At 44.2% G+C, this 17,338-nt stretch overlaps 1 protein-coding gene across 1 annotated transcript; it reads right to left on the bottom strand.

The window, feature by feature from the left end:
* Window positions 1-2,797: 2,797 nt before the first annotated feature.
* On the bottom strand, window positions 2,798-17,071 carry LOC125718245 (caveolae-associated protein 1-like). The gene is made up of 2 exons (XM_048991929.1): window positions 16,346-17,071; window positions 2,798-3,541 (listed from the first exon to the last, which is right to left on the bottom strand). The coding sequence occupies exons 1-2, from the start codon at window positions 16,814-16,816 to the stop codon at window positions 2,828-2,830; spliced, it is 1,185 nt and encodes a 394-aa protein (XP_048847886.1). The 5' UTR covers window positions 16,817-17,071; the 3' UTR covers window positions 2,798-2,827.
* Window positions 17,072-17,338: the final 267 nt, after the last annotated feature.

The raw sequence follows: 17,338 nt of genomic DNA, 5'->3' as shown, positions 1-17,338 counted from the left end.
TGCTGGGTCGGCTCCAGCTGTGTCTGTTTTCTGGATTAACAGCCATGAAGCACAATGTCTCTTTGATATGTGGAAGATTATCTGGTGAAGAACAAATGAATGATATATAACAAGATGGAAACTTTTGACAATAAGATAAAGGAAACCAGACGCCTACAATGGACTGCAACACTCTAGAAGGAATATTTACGGAATACTCGATGTCCCTGTAAGACTGGGTGGGTGGGTGTTGTGGGTGTCCTACAGCAGAATGGATTCAGGCAACGAGCCCTCTCACTCAAGTCTCCCTTTTGATCACAAACACTAAAGAAGCAAGACTCATGGAATAGTCATTGTCACAAACAGTAAAGAAGGAATGCTTATGGAATATTCAGTGTCACAAACAGAGAAGGAATACTCATCGAATCCTCAGTATCATATTCAATGAAGAAGACACTGTGATTTGTAGAAACACTATAGAATGAATACTTGAACCAGTTAGCAATATCGTTGACAGACACATTGAGTCAGTGGAAGCATAATTTGAGTTGCTTTTATTAAAATATCAGTTATTAGGGAGTGTGTGCTCATTGGGGTACAGACAGAAATCTCCTATCATCTGCTGCATAATTATTAGATAATACACTGCTCAGTATGATGGGCAGAATTAAGGAGTTTTGTTCCCTCTGGAATCAAAGTTTCCAAAATGAACAAAGAATGGACATGCATATATTTGTTACATATTATATCTTTTAAATTTCCTGATTTGAGGGATTGCATTTCTGTTTGCAGTGACTCTAGAAGTTAAGCTTGTTTTATGGATGTTGGATGGACGGTCGGTATCGGTTATCATTTAATAACCTTAATCCAAATCCAGTAAATATGTATTGCTTGATTAATTACTTAATTTCTCAATTGTGAATTTAGCTGCACATAAGGGAAACTAAGTCTTCTGGTCTTTGTAAATGGGTAGATGACCAGACAAAACTCCCCAAAAGATTTCTGCTAGTTATAATGAAATAAGTAATTTTATTTATGAAGTAATCTTACAAAATCATTAAGAAGTACATTTTGAAGGCCGTGCTGCTTGTTATCTACATCATATAAAATAAAAATATCCTTTATGTACTTTCTAGGACGTGTTGCATTGAGACAACCCCCCCCCTCCCCACCACACACACACACACACAGCTGTTTTGTATGTGGTGTCTTTGCCGGGAAACACTTTATATGATTCAATCCTATTGATTTCCCTCCCAACTTCCCGTCAATGACAGGACGAGAAACAGAAATATTAAAAAAAAAAAAAGCACGTGTTGTTGGAATTTACAAGAAGCCAAGTGAGGTTGGGGTTCCTGAGGAAATGATGATAGTATTCTTTAAAGTTTACATCCAATCAGGCTCGGGATGCAGCCACAGGGGGGATGAGAGGCTGGATGAGCTCCACAACTGAAACCGAAAGTTTTTCTCTTACTGTATATCTTGCTCGTCAAATACACTCTCTCATAGTTGCATTTCTGCTGCTGTGTGAAAAGCAGACAGCTGGCTAGCACAGTCCGTTCTCCATATGCACACACAGTAAAGTGCGAAGTAAACCCTGAAGGTCCATTAAAAGCTGTCAGTGTTGATTATGTATTGATTGATTATACAAGTAAACACTTGGTAGGAATAAAATCTATGTTTTTATATGCTACAGCAGAGCTTGTACGGCCAGGAGCAGTAAATACAGTAAATATACGCTTGCAATTATGTTGCAGTTTTTTGGCAGAAAAAAATTTCTCGTGCTTGACACTAATAATTAAATAAAACCTTTTTTTTTTTTAAGTGTGTTTAATGAAACAACAGTAAGAGTAGGCTTGTGGTATTTTTTTTTAATGTCAGGACAGAGAACTTGATAGAGAAAACAAGAATAATATGTAAACATTTAAATTTGTGATTGGCTATTTAACATCTTGTGGTATCATTAATCTTTAAAAACCCAATTTGCAATTTTGTTTTTTTTTTTCTAAATGCGTTCCCATAAAATGCTCCCATCTCCTTGAAGCTACGAAAAACATCTCATCTCCAGCTAGACAATTAATCTTCATTGTTTATCCACCACATGGCCACATAATCATATGCACTCATACTAAAACACACCAGTGGGGTAAAAAAAAGAAAATTTCAATGACTCCATTTTCACTTCTTCGTCCTGTGTTAACAAGACTGAAGATCAGTGGTCATACAGCAAGGTATGAAAGGTAATCATGTTATACTGTAATATGTCATCAACGCTGCACAAATTAGCGCACATTTTAACCAATTACTCCTCAATGGAAAAAACAGGCATTTCACAGGAGGACTGAATGAAGCAGTGAATACTTCATGACTGAATTTCATTCATAATATAATAAAGTTTAATTGTGCTTTTAATTAGCAAATAGTGAGTCAATGAAATAAATATTGCTGATTAACTAAATCAGGAGAATTTATTCTGTATTTGTATTATTTACGCACAATAATCTTATTGTTTTTACAATTCTCATACTCAATATACCGACATACCTCCATATATTCCTCTTTGAAGTATGTCACAAACAACAGCAGAAAGATAAGTATGATCGATACCCCCCCCCCCCCAAAAAAAAAAGAATCTGTCCTGAAAGAAGGAGAAAAGCCAAACACAGAATACTGTTTAAAAAACAACGACACAGAGAATGCAGGAAAGAAATTGCTTTTTGTCGTAACGGGGATGTTAGGGTGGTTACGTTAGAAATGATGGGGAAACATAAGCTAACAGAAGTCTTCCTTACAACCCCTACCCCCGTCCCCCCCGCCTGCCCCCCCACCCAAGTCACTGTCCCTTGAACTATTCAGTCTTCCTCCTGCTGCCGTTCTTCACCTTAACCTGCTCCAAGTCCTCCTCTGCAAGCAGCAGGGGGGGAAGCTCCTGCCCACCCTCCTTCAGAAGCCCTTCCGTCTCGTGAACCTCCCTTTCCTCTTCTTCTCCAGCCTCCTCCTCCTGCTCCTCATCCACCTCAGAGCCCTGCACCTCCACTTCGCCACCCCGGATCTTCTTCACGCGGAAGGTGAAGGGCGGCACTCTGTAGACGGTCACCTTGGAGCGGGCGTAAATGGCGTGGTCCGGCTTGAAGGACTTCTTCAGCTTCTCCCGCGAGACCTTTAACTTCTCCTTGCGCTCAGACCTGACCGACATCCGCGTGCTCAGTTTGCCCATCTTCTTCTGAAAGTTGTACCTGGTCTTTTCCAGGTTCTCCCGGGTTCTCTGTCGGGTCATCTTCAGGTTCTCCTGAGTCTTCTGCCGAGTCTTCTCCATCTTCTCCTTGGAGAAGGCCTTCTTGATGTTGTCCATGCGCTGCAGGCCACTACGCTTGATGCGCTGGGCCCGTGACTCCTCAATGATCTCCTCGATTTCCACCTCATCTTCAGGGGACAATCCATTGGGAGGCTCCTCTTCACCTTCTTCAGGTTCTATGTTCCCCTCAGCCCCTCCTTCATCTGCTACCTCTTGGCTGTTCTTGGTCTTAGAAAGTACCACCTTGGGGAGGGTCTCCGCCTCATCCTGTGAAAACATTTAAACGATAAAAAACAGGCATAACCCATCATTTAAATGTAAATATAAACTTACTCTCTTGTACTTCCTGGGAAATCAAATTTTTTTCAGAATAGATGGTGCAGCAATAGTGTCTTCCATATAAAATATGTACAAAATTGCTGACCTTTATGAAAGTGAGATGGTAGCTGTTTCAACTTGTGCAATGCTCCCTCTAGTGGACATACTTAAACAACACAGTCATTTTTATACTGGTACGAAGAAAGCAGAAGGCAATGAGTGCTACAGTACATTACAGTATTATCTGTACACATACTGTATTATAGAGTCATACTATTTTGTAAAGTGCCAGCAAAAATCAGATACTTAGTCAGATGAACGTGACTAAAACCATCACTATGTTCAGTCTAAGCACTGTATTTGTGACTGTAAGGCAAAATTAATTAGTGCTAGTGTTTGCAAAATATAATCAGAATTAATCATATTTAATGAATACTGCAACACACACACAACCATGCACACACAGATATATGTATGTATATATCACACACACACACACACACACACACACACACACACACACACACACACACACACACACACACACAGAGTATATTTATCATTTCATTTACACTGCCCTAAATTGGTCGTCCTGATAGGAATGCATTCCTGTAAGTTAATTAGGTACATGGCTTAGGTATCAGCTGTCACCTGGTTTTATCAGGTCACATGATTCATGTCTACAGTCAAATATTTCAAAATATGGGGGGCGGGGGGGGGGGGTCCTGAATCGGGTGGGGATTGATGGTATGGGGGCTGTCACGTTACCTTTAAAAGCTGTCAAGCTGTCAAGTGGGGGGGCGTTATTGGAAAATCTGACTTCAACCGAAGCTGTAACATTAAATTAAATTAAATTAAATTAAATTAAATTAAATTAAATACCTTAGTGTAAAAGGCTGGTGTGTTTGCAGGTTTTTGGGGGTAACCTTTAAGGTCAGCTGTTCAAACCCAGGTGTGAGGACTCCTCAGCCAATCACTCCTCTAATTAGTAATCTAATTAGGGAGTGAAAACTCGCATACACAGCTGCCATTTCTGGGTAAGCTTGCCCACCCCTGCCTTAGTGGGTGGTGTTTTAGGGGGCACAATAGCTCGACCACGGGGCAGACTGCAGGCCTTCCTGTCTTCCTGCAAGGACACATTTCCCAGCCCAACCACAGACAGCTAGGTAGGTTAACTAGCATCTCTGTATCGTGGTGAGGGACTGGCTGTACACGTTTGTCTGTCCTGCGATACACCGGCCTTCCACTCAGGGTGCCCCCCGCCACTCTGTGCTGCCTGTAATAGGCGAGTTGTACCCTCACCACCTTTGTTTGGTCAGTTTTTTTGGAAGATTGGTGGGCATATAGATGAATTTCCTTACAGATTTATTTTTGCCAGGGGTGGAAGTAAAACTCCAGACCAAGATTTTGTTTCAACCACTTATAAAGTGTGAAGTACACAGAGCACTGAACTGCTTGGCTGAAACAAAATCTTGGTCTGGATTTTTACTTTATGGACCTGAAATGTTCATCTCTGATTTTTGCACACTGCGTCATGTCATTATGTATTGGGTAACACGATTTTTTACTTTATTTTTAGTAATTCTGAGTTTGTACTGATTGCGTTACATTATATTTCATATATTAAGAAACAGAAGCAGGGTGGGGACTCAGATGTTTGCCTATTCTGTGTAACGTGATCATTGATAGTCAAGGGGATATTGCAAAAGGATGGGCCTTTATGTATAATCAAAATAATTATGTGGTAGCCAATAGTAATTGGTGTTATTGCAATATAGTCTCACAACGACTAAATGATCATGCAGTAGAGACACGTAAAGTCTTGGATGTTTCTCAATATCAAGGATGCAAAGGTTGTACTTGTATTCCTGGCAAGAATTCCTGGGATGCAATGAATCATGGGGTCGTTCTTGTTTGGCAAAGGTTGTACTTGTATTCCTGGCAAGAATTCCTGGGATGCAATGAATCATGGGGTCGTTCTTGTTTGGCATGATGTTTGATAACTTGGATGAGGTAAGAACGAGATTTGGGAATTTTTACCGCCGTCTGTACTTCTGATCTTGAGTAGAGGGAACTTGTCCTTGGCAATGGGAGATGACGTAAAAACGGGTACGCGAGATCACAAGTACGGTCAAGTACGCATATTGATAAACACTCCTTGTTTGGGTCTGGAAGTCTAGGAGATGTAAGAGGACACAGGTTGCTTTCCCCATCTCTATCCATCTCGGAGGGTTTTTTCACATTATTGATTGTGGATGGGATCAGATAGAAATTACCGGTAGTTTTAGATTTTTTTTCCCTTTTCAGGTTGAGAAACATGCTTAAGAGCACAAGGAATATGAGACGTGGTCCAAGAAGAATTTCTTATTTTTATGATATGAAAAGGAGAACAGCTGTCATTGATCCTAATGCATTAGCTTAACTTTTACTAGAGCTTAAACTCTCTTGATCCCCCTTGTAGACAAACCCCCCCCCATCTCATACCAGCTGGGTCCCTTCAAGTTCAAGAAGTTTATTGTCACATACACAGTAAAAAGCATGTACACATTAGATCCATGTAATGAAATTCTTACTTTGCTTGATCACCTTCAAGAAAAATATATAAAATAGAATAAATAATAATAAAAAAATGTATAAAAATATAAGAATCACGAAATTGCACAATGCTGAATGACATTCAGTAAGAGTTGGATATGAATATGAGTATGAATATGAATCTGAATATGCATGTGGATATGGATGTGGATATCATATGGATGTGAATATGAATGTGCATGTGGGTATGGATGTGGATATCATATGAATATGAATATAGATGTGGGGTCTGATCAACTTGAGCTTTTTTCATTGTTCAAGAGTCTGACTGCCGGAGGGAAAAAGCTTTACGTCAGTCTTGTGGTGTGTGACTTTATGCTCCTGTAGCGTCATCCTGAGGGGAGGGGTGTGAACAGGATGTGTTGGGGGTGTGTATTGTCTTTTGAAGCCATTAATGCATTTACTGTAGCTCCAGTAGGCAGATTCTGATGCTTTACCCATAGCCTCATGCAGAAGGAAACACAAGCACAAGATGAGGCTCATGGATAAACGTGGCCATGATCATTTCAACAGCTGCTTTTGCTGTGTGGTTGTATTTTCACTGAAATTTTCAATATCCATGATGTAGATACACCAGGCCTGAGGTCGTTTCCGCCCCCACTGGTCCCGGCACTCACACATCCTTCATGGCCCACTCGCTCCTGTCGGCACACGCGTCCTAATCTGGTGGCACGATTGGACTGAGATTTGCCACTATTTATTCTCGGCCTGCCTTTCCCTCTTTTTATCTGGACACCAACCTCATCTGGCCGTCCGGCCAATTCCACATTCCCCTGTTGCCCCCCCCACCCCCCCAGCACTCCTCAGCAATAGATATACTTGGTGTCTTATTGCCCAGCAACAAGCAATTCAAAAGAGGAGGCCACCAGCAACGCAAAATTAGGAGAGGGGCCACATCGTGCCACGGACAACATAGTGTAGTAGTGACACACCACAAATGGGCCCTGGTCTCTGACGCCAACGCTGCAACAGGCCTCACATCAACACTTCCTGGATTAATACCCTGCCTCTCCTTCACAGGGCTGGGATCAGTCCTCACATCGCACATACTGACAAGATTTAATGATAACTGTAACAATAGAACAGAGAAATGGACTTAAAGCCCACTTGAAGACAACACAGATCCATAAATTGATTGCAAAAACTATCAAGAATGAATGTTGCATATATGGTGGTAGACACCGTTGGACTAATTTGGTTTAGGCTAATTCGGTTTACATACAGATGGGCTAATTTGGCTTAGGCTAATTCGGTTTACATACAGATGGGCTAATTCGGTTTAGGCTAATTTGGTTTAAATAATTTAGGCTAATTCGATTTACGTTTTTAGTCTTAAGTTTTGATACCATAAGAACATAAGATATTTACAAACGAGAGGAGGCCATTCCGGATATCAAGCTTGTTTGGAGTTGTTAAAATCTTATCTAGGTTGGATTTAAAGGAGCCCAGGTTTTAGCTTGTATCATAACATTAATAACATTTAATAATAAAAAAAACCACCTTTCTTCTGTGCTTGTGTTTGGTTAGTGCGGTACAGAAACAGTCGAGGCGAGGAACTTTGCTTGTCGGACAGTTTCCATCTTCCAACAGATGAGGGCTCAGGGACAAACTGGTGTTTGTGGAATGTTTATAAACAGTGACGGGTCACTATGTTTATGCTGGTGGAATAAAACAGAGATGAGTCCATGCCTATATTTAAGTAAGCAGATGGTAACTCCCTGGTGTTAAATGAAAAGCTCTATATTCAGCCTGTGTTTTTTTGTTCAGTCGGTCGGACGTACAGTGCCGCGCTTAGCTACAATGACAATAATAAAATAAATTATAACAATTTACACTGATATATTGCCTTTCACAAATCCAAGGTCACTGTACAGGGAGGGAAAAATTTATTCGTGCAGTTCGGGAAAAGAAATGTTCATTAAATAGGAAGGTCTTTAAGTCTGACTTACAAGTGGAGAATGAAGAACAGTCTCGGGGAGATTAAAGAAGAGAGTTCTAGAGTTTGGGGGCAAGGGGACTGAATGACCTGCCACCCAAAGTGCGAAGTCTGGTGTGAGGGACAAGGAGTAGATTGCAGCTGGATGACCGGAGAAAGGCGAGGGGGAGGAGTTAGGGGTCAGGAGATTGCTGAAGTAAGGGCGTGCAAGGCTATGTTGTGCTATTCGAATCTGATACAAGACCGAACCAGAACCAGTGTGATAGTGAGAGTATGTGAGGAAAAGGCTTCATATGTCTGAGGACTCTGGCAGCAGAGTCCTGAATAAACTGAAGCTTTTGTAGAGATATACAGGATGCAACGAAAGCTTGAACCAGAGTTTGTGCTTTATTGCTAATAAGCATTGAGAATCCCAAAGCACTTTACAGGACCAATGGGGAGCCACTCGAAGAACCACCGCCATTGTGTAGCCCCCACCTGGGTGATGCGACGGCAGCCATTGCGCACCAGCACGTTTACCACACAGTAGCTAAGGTGGTGATGGGGCAGGAGGGAATTTATCAGTTAGATATAGGGGATGATTAGGAGGCCATATTTGAAAAGGGCAACTTTATGGTGTTTTTCCATTGCTGCGAAGAGCCGAGCCACACTCTAGTCGTACCACAAAGAGTTTCCAATTGCAAACTATGTTAGCCGCACCTGAGCCATACCGGGCCTGACACGGTGCTGCTTACTAGCTTACAGTCACTGCCCTGGGGCATAGGGATACAAGTCTTCCTTCACGGTGACTGATAAGGAGCTCGATACGCTCTGGTCTATGCAGATCTTCCAGGCTGGTTTGTGGAAAGAACTTGTTGAGTTGCTCGGGTCTGATTGCTCTGTGTACTTTGGCAATTTTATCCAAGCCATAGCAAACAAGCTCATGAGCTCTTTCTGTACCTGTGGGTGTCATGACCCTCACCCAGAGAAAAGATACCTCTTGGTCTGGACCTTCATGGCCATTCCTCCGACCCCGTGGACGACCAGCAACCCAGCTTTCCTCCCATCCAGGTAATAGCCAGGCCCAAACCTGCTTAGCTTCAGACAGATTCCTTAGGCTCAAAGGCAGGCGATATAAATGCTGATTATTGCTGCAACTTTGAAGTCGCTGCTTCTCTTTACAGGTGCAAACAGAACCTCTCGAGACATCGGGGTCAAGCGGGTAGCCTGGCCTCCTCTGACTGGCAATGCACAGCTCATAATGCTGCATTACCATGGGGGTCCAGATAGAAGGTAGATGGGAAACAAAGATGAGAGACAGAAGTCGTCACCGCAATCACGAGCAGGGGTTGGATAGCCGTAGGACGTGTCCTGGGAGTGCAGGGTAAGGCAGGCACACGTGCAGACATGGGAGAAGCGAGACACACACCGTTCCAGGAAGGGGAGCGGGACACGTACATGGGGCTAGGCACGCTCAGTAAATCAGGCAGGAAGAGAAGCAAGAATTGTGGGAAACGCATAGGTATAGGATGCCTGGATATCAGACATAAGCGAACAGATCCTCATACAGAGGGAACCCGCTAAACCAGTTAAATAAGACCGGCAATTACGGAAAGTCGAAACTACGATGAGGCACAGCTGTCGGTATTCCGGTGAGCAACACCGACCGCGGGGGTGTGGCCATGGCGTGGAGCCGACCTCACGCCACGGCTGCAAAAACAGATGAATGGACCGAACAGCTGTATCATCAGAGCAGCATCTGGGTTTATTTGCAGGGTCATTTCCCCCCGGGGGGGTCTGTCGATGTCAGCTGGTTGGCATACAGCTCAGTCACATCCTTTCACAGACTGCATGATCTCCCACAATGCCTTTGTGTTAAAGAAATGCACTCTTTACATCTATGCATTATTACATATAGATCATACTTATAATGGGACAGCAAATAATTTTTATGTGGATTTATTACTAGCAGTGTGAGTCAGTATTGTGACTCGCATGATAAAACGTAGTGGTGGCACGGTGGTTAGTGCTGTTGTCTCACACCTATGGGACAGCTGCTCCACACCAGGCCTCACACCATAGCTCTGTGAGCTCACATGTGCCTCCCATGTCATTGTAGGGTTTCCTCTGGGTCCTCTGGTTTTCCATCACACTCCAAAAACATGCTAAGGTGATTTGGATTTACTAAAATTACCCATAGGTGTGCATGTGTGAGTGAATGGTGTGTGAGTGTGCTCTGCAATGGGTTGGTGCCCCATCCTGGCTTGTTCCCTGCTTTATGCTCTGCAATGGGTTGGTGCCCCATCCTGGCTTGTTCCCTGCTTTATGCTCTGCAATGGGTTGGTGCCCCATCCTGGCTTGTTCCCTGCTTTATGCTCTGCAATGGGTTGGTGCCCCATCCTGGCTTGTTCCCTGCTTTATGCTCTGCAATGGGTTGGTGCCCCATCCTGGCTTGTTCCCTGCTTTATGCTCTGCAATGGGTTGGTGCCCCATCCTGGCTTGTTCCCTGCTTTATGCTCTGCAATGGGTTGGTGCCCCATCCTGGCTTGTTCCCTGCTTTATGCTCTGCAATGGGTTGGTGCCCCATCCTGGCTTGTTCCCTGCTTTATGCTCTGCAATGGGTTGGTGCCCCATCCTGACTTGTTCCCTGCTTTGTTCCTGTAGTCTCTGCAATAGGCTCCAGACCCCTGAGACCCTGAATAGGACAAGCAAGGTGTAGAAAATGGATGGATGGATGTCAAAGCATGATCTCAATAGTCAAAATACATCTGATGCTCCTTGTATCCCTGCAAGCTACTAGGGGCTTGTGATTGGTGGGGCTAGCTGATTTCTCTGATTTCTGCAGCAGTGTAACGGTGAGGGTCTGATTGTCATGATTGGCTAGTAATGTCTGAACGACTGATCTATCGATCGATTTGGTGATGGAAGATATCAATCTTAAAAACGATTACCCAGTGCAGAAGCATGGGGGTGGGGTGGGATCTATCCTAGGCAGCACAGGGCACAAGGTTGGGGAACATTCTGGACAGGATACCAGTCTATTACAGGGCACGCATAGGACATGGGCGTTCCACAGATGCCTGTTTGTCTACCTTTATATCACTGGACTGTGAAAGGGACTCGAATAGCCAGAGGAAGACCCATTTGACAGGAGGTGCTTCCTACTCAACCACAGTGTCACGCTACAGGAAAACATCATTATAACACAAAGCCAAACCTCTTCCTTCATATTCTTCACAGGGATTGAGGTTTGGGCCTCAATAACATCCTCAATTACAACCAACAAGGAAATATTATCCCTTAAATCCCATGGGCCAAAAATTCTTGCGTGACACCTATCATTGCATAATTCATTGGCAGAAGCAGCAGAGTAGATCATCTTCAAAAGCAGTTGAAGCTACTGTGGGTAAACAGGGGGGTGAATAATTTAATTTCACATTTTAGAGCTTCAGCTGGTTATGTAATATATTGTAATATCATCATGTAGCAACTATTTGCACTTCAACCCTTTGTTATTATGGTGCACAGACTGTGCAGGACAAAGGAACAGCACAAAGGCATGGCTTTGGGATGCATCGTCATGGAGACCAGGTGACTGTTGCTATGAAACAGAAGAAAAGCCATTCGGCTAGTAGAGCAGACCCGTTTGCACAGAGATGATCGTGGAACGCTCATACTTTTTGCCAGCAAGGAAATATTCTAAAAAGTTCGCTTTGCGAGTCTGTATGGCATCGACCTGCCCTGGAAAGATCCGGATCTGTCCTCAGTCATGTTGCTCTCAGAGCTTCTTAGCACATATTCTGTATCTGCTTGCTGCTCTCTGCTTCACCCTAATGACTCTGAGCTTTCCTGCAGTGCGATTTAGTAAATAAAACTAAATGTTATGTTTAGTGGTTCTTTCAGGACACCACCTGGACGAAACAGAATAGGCCCGTCAGAGCATATAACAGCCATTGTTGATTTCAAAGCTAATTAAAAATGTATCCATTAGATGTGGTAATTTACACTGAGGATACATGCTGCTTGGTTACCTACTACAGTTTATAACACCATATATACCATAGCAAAGACTCCCACTGTCCGGGCTACTTTGGTGCTACAATATTTCGATTTTACAATGAGTTATTATTGTTACATTATTCAATACATTTTCAATACATCCCCCCGATGTGCGATACCACTCAAAAGCTCATCTGAGATGGTAAATAGCTGACCCCCTATTTAAAGATTTAATAAAGAAAAATCTACACAGTAGAATATCAATTAGAGGCCGGACCTTGCGTGTAAGTTAAGTTAGTGACAGTCAAGTGAACTATAATTACAACATGGTGACATCATCACATTTCTTTGGGAATAATGTGTAGCTAAAGAAGATTAATAAAAATACTCATTTTTCTTTATTGATGAGATAATTTAGATCCGTAACTGCATCAGAATCAGCCTGCTACCTACTGTAAGCAGTCAGTCCTTTTCAGTTTTGTCCTGAGGGCACCTAACTGGGCTAATTCCGCAGTGATCATCCTACAGTGGGTCCTACAGTGGGTCCTACAGTGGGTCCTACAGTGACTTTGGTACTTCCTGTCCATGTGGCAGTGGCAGGACATGATTCAGAGCTGAGCGTGTGGCACATAACGCCCCCAAGGCAGTGCAGTAATCACTCAAGTGAGCAATCACAGGAGCTGGCCGACCTGCAGCTGCGAGCGTCTGGACTCTCGGTGAGCACTCAATCAACTTCTACTGCCGGGGGCTTATTACGGAAGTCAGTGAAAGAGGATACGGCAGGTATTTGTCAGCCCCACCTCAGTATGCATCTTTAAACTCAAAAAAGCATTTCCGGTTTTTATGCAAGGCTTTTGTTTCCACCGGCCTTGACAGCTGGGGCACTTGGACTTGTAAATACCATAAATATGGAATGAGCAGTGATTTACCTATCCCAGTGTGGAGCGGGCTAGCTATGTTGCAGTGCTTGGTGACTTGGTTGTGAGGTTGGGCAATCCCATGACAACGGCTTTGGAAGGGGGTAGAAGAGCAGGGGATATCTATATTAATATAACCATTTTTATCATAATATATATAGCGTTAGGTCCAATCAACTGCCTCTAGGCTAGTAACGAGGCGTACAGCCCTGGCACCAATGAGACTGTCAAACCAAGACATGTGCATGACGCAATATACAAAATATAGCCTGATATTGCCAAAATGTTCACTTAGAAACATTGCACAAACAAAGGATTATTGGTGAATAAATTTAGCATGGCATACATTCGGACCGCCACTGATGTAATCGCCCCTTTCTCGCAAGCGCTGGTTGATTGAATTGTGGCTTAGGGTTAGTACCTTTCCGCTTGGCGGCCGCTGGTTCTACAGCTCTATCGTAACCCGGAAGCTGAACGTAGGTTTGGGAATGGTAGTCCGGAAGATTTTATGGTTGGAGAACCTGAACGGAATTATGTGCAGGAATTCCCACTAACCACAACAGGGAAAACATAATGGTGTCTGGTATTTCACACGGCATAACATACTATACTATCTAACCCTATCCGTCTATGATGCGCCCCTTCCCCCAGCACAAACACACACATGCGCTTTTGAAACTTTATACCCAGACTATAAATCTTGTCTCCTGGCAGCGGTTAATACAATCCGGTCTATTCCAGATTGCTCTCATGCGAAGCCGAAGTCCAGTCAGACACGGCGCACACAGCACATGAGCCACATAAGGTCATGCGGAGAGGTTATTCACAAATGCCACGATTTCGCCCACCTGCTGAAACACCACTCAGTGGCGGTGAGTGAAAGGAAAATTAACTTTAATCCCTCAAGCCCCGCCCCCCCCGAGCAGCATTCTAGTATGGCACTAGACCATGGTGTCAGAACGAGCAAACTGACACACATAGTGGAAGGTTCCAAGTGTGGGATGGGTGAGGGGGGGGGGGTGCTGGTGGGCGACGGTGAGAGGAGATGGGAGGCATGCCTAGAGTGTGAATCAGGAGGCTAACTTTACCCATGGCTTGCTACCCTCAGCACAGGGTGTGTGATGGAGCCCAGATGTCGCTGGCTCACTCTCACTTTGCCCCCCCACCCCCCTCATGGACTCTGGCCTGGCAGTTTGTGAACGGAGGTGTCACAGATCTGCAGGGAAGTTGTGCAGGTACTTTGGAAAGTGGGGCACACTCCTACCAATGGCTGCGAGCAAAAAGGATGCTGTACCAGCCAATGAAGAGGATCCAGGGCTAGCATGTGGGCAACTCAAAAACACGAAGAGGTACTGTAGCACAACATTCACAATGAGTTCCATATTTGTTCTTCTTCAGCTCATGAGAGACTAGGTCAAGGGTCCTTCGCAAGCTGAAGATTGAGCAGAACAGGCCCAATTAGCAGACGAATAGTTTGGAAGGGAGAGCAGAACCCCAGACCTAAATCTGGACTTGAACATGGAAGGTAAAGGGTGAGAGAGGGGCAATGGACAGCCTGTAGAGAGCTATTTAGGGAGCAAAGCCAAACTTGCGCCTTGCAGAATGCACCGTCCACCAGCTGCTACGTCTACCTTTGACGGATGACCTGTGATTGTGGGCTGGTTGCTAAGTGAAAAAACAAATGTGTTTTCAACCCACAAGTCTTGTCCTGTCACCGTGGGATTTCAACATGAAATGTAAATTTGGAATCTCGCTCTTGGCTCACTTTGCCGAGACCCCAGATTTAACTCTTCCTGGTATCTCTCCTTCCCACCCCACTGAGTCGATCTAATATTCACTGGGTTCCCCTGTGCTGGTTCCGAGCTGTGACAACAAGGCCCACAGCCATGCCGGACAATGAAACACGATGCCCCAGCCAAAGCATTGAAACGCTGAAACACGATTCTGCGGTCTGAGGATGTCACCGACTGCCTGCTTGCTTGGTGTCATTTAACACGACACCGATACAGGCCTCGGCAATTAATAGAGAGGCTGAGCTGCCTGCAGCAGCGTGGGAATCTTAGCTGGAGTCCGGCGACTCCCCCACACAGGAACCATCGACTCAATAGCTAAAAATTGTGCTTAAAAATCGTATGCATCTTCTTTACAAAACAGGAAGGAAATAGGAGGTCCCCCCCTTAGCTTGCCTTCTAATCAGATATCCAGTGTACAGTCACAGTGAGTCCAGAGCCACTCCTACTGTAGGAAGCACAGGACATAAGGCAGGGGGACAATTTTTTCTGAATTTCCTAAACATAAGGACATCTCCCAGATAAGCAGTACTTGATTACTCTGCACAACGCAATGTATCTTGAAGCAGATCAGAGTCGACTACATTCGACATTTCGCTCGAGGCTAATTTGAGACCTTGTGGGCTGCTTGCTTTGCAATGCCGCACGGGGGGTCTGTTGGTGTTTAGTGCATTTTGGGGGCTCTTCGGTGCTAAGCTGAAAACCTCGGTCAATCTGTGGCACCAAAAGGCTGTTTTGGGCGACAGCAAACCAGGCTGGAAACTGAACATCAGCCTGTGAGCTTTTATACATTTCGGCACACAAGGCTAAAAAAAGACCGTGGGAGTGAAGACTGACGGTTGAGCAACTTTTCAGCTAAAAGAACTCGTCTTCTAACCTCAGATTCCTCATGGATTTATTAGGAACACTGTTATATTACACCTTCTTCCATTTTTTTATTAGCTGCAATCTAAATGTAAACTGATATGCGGAACAGAACTAATCATAGCATGTCTGTCAATATCTTAAAGAGACCATTAGCCTGCACACAGATGCATTAACACAAGATCGCTCTTCCTGGAGTATTTAATCTGTTTAGACTGATCTTCGAGCTTCAAGACTAAACTGATCTTTGATTCAAGATTACAGTTGGAATAATTACAAGTGCTTTTCTAGATGTAAAAACATCACTCAACGGCTGCAGTATATGATTGATAAGAGTTGCAAACAAACGACACAGTACTAATAGCAATTCTGTTTTCACCAGCAGAGTAGCAGTCATGCTGCACAGAATATCATTATCCTTTAACCTTTTTCATTCTTTTTTTGAATCTAACATCTGACATATCTAAGAAGCCTGCCGATGTTCTCTCTTTGATGTATATCCAGTTACTGGACACTCTTGGTGTCTTTTTTACTAGCTGTGAAAAGGTTTGTGAAGTACCTCCGCCTGCCCTGTGTTTGACTGTCAGGTGCATCATGGAAGAAGCTTTCAAACATGCACATCCTGGACAAGCCATTGTCTCCTCCTGCCTCTAACCACTTAGCTTTGCCTCACCTGGTAAATAAACACTTTGAGGTTTCTCCTCTTCAGCAGCTCACTTTCATTGCGCTCCAGCTTCTTGATCTGGCCTGCTTGCTTCTCCAGGTTGGAGCGCACCGTCTTGACATTGACGTTGACTTTGCGCACCTTCTCCAGCATCTTGTTGACAGTTTGGGTGGTGCCGTTGTGGCTTTTGGAGAGCTTGGCAAGCTCACCCTGGATGCCCATCACTGCCCGTTCCATGCTGTGTTGCCTCGTCTCCAGTGCACTTTGAGTCTGCTGGATCTCATCTACCACGCCGATAATCTTGTCCAGCAGCGTCAGCACCATCGTCCCATTAATCTGAGCATCACTTTCCTTCTCGACTTCAGCAACTCGCTCGGCCTCTGGAAGTTCTTTCACACTGGTCACTAAAACCACCTCATCGTCATCTTCAGACACCTCGTTCAGATCTATCTGCTTCAGCTTTGCACTTGGTTCTGCCATTGCTGCCGATGGAAGGCAAAGTCTCAAGTCTCAATATTACCTCTTCCGTTGAGAGAAATCCCCTTTGCTCACAGGCACTTTCTTCTTCACCCTCTAGTCAACTTCGTGTGTTGCCTTCTTCTGCCCCCAGGACACCAGCCAGCTCACGGGAACGGATGCCTCTTACAGTTTCAGCATGTGTGCTGAATCTCAAATGCCACAGTTCCTTGTGAATGCACCCTGTCAAATTAGCCTGGAACTGCTCCTTTCCTCCCTCACAGTACTGGACCCCTCCCCTTTCCCCTCCCCTCTCCCATCCCAAGTGGGTGATTCCACCTAGTGGCGTAAAAAGCCCCCAGCCCAAATGCCACCTCATGAGCCCTAGGGGCCATGATTAGAATACTTCAAGCTAGACTTACATTGAAGGAATGGCTTGATCTGGTGTTACATTTTATGCATATAGTTCCTTCCTTATCATATCTAGGAACTTTTAATACTGAATATAACACCATATAATATATAACCTTTAGAACAGTCAATGAC

The sequence above is a fragment of the Brienomyrus brachyistius genome, chromosome 22 (assembly GCF_023856365.1).
Source record: "Brienomyrus brachyistius isolate T26 chromosome 22, BBRACH_0.4, whole genome shotgun sequence".
NCBI classification, from domain to species: Eukaryota; Metazoa; Chordata; class Actinopteri; order Osteoglossiformes; family Mormyridae; genus Brienomyrus; species Brienomyrus brachyistius.
Note: the sequence above shows the minus strand (reverse complement) of the source record. Positions and strands in the feature narration are given on the sequence as shown.

Coding starts and splice junctions, on each gene's coding strand:
- LOC125718245 (XM_048991929.1), bottom strand. CDS start 16,816: ATGGCAGAACCAAGTGCAAAGCTGAAGCAGATAGATCTGAACGAGGTG. Junction 3,542..16,345: donor TCAAAGTGTTTATTTACCAG/GTGAGGCAAAGC, acceptor ATGTTTTCACAG/GATGAGGCGGAGACCCTCCC.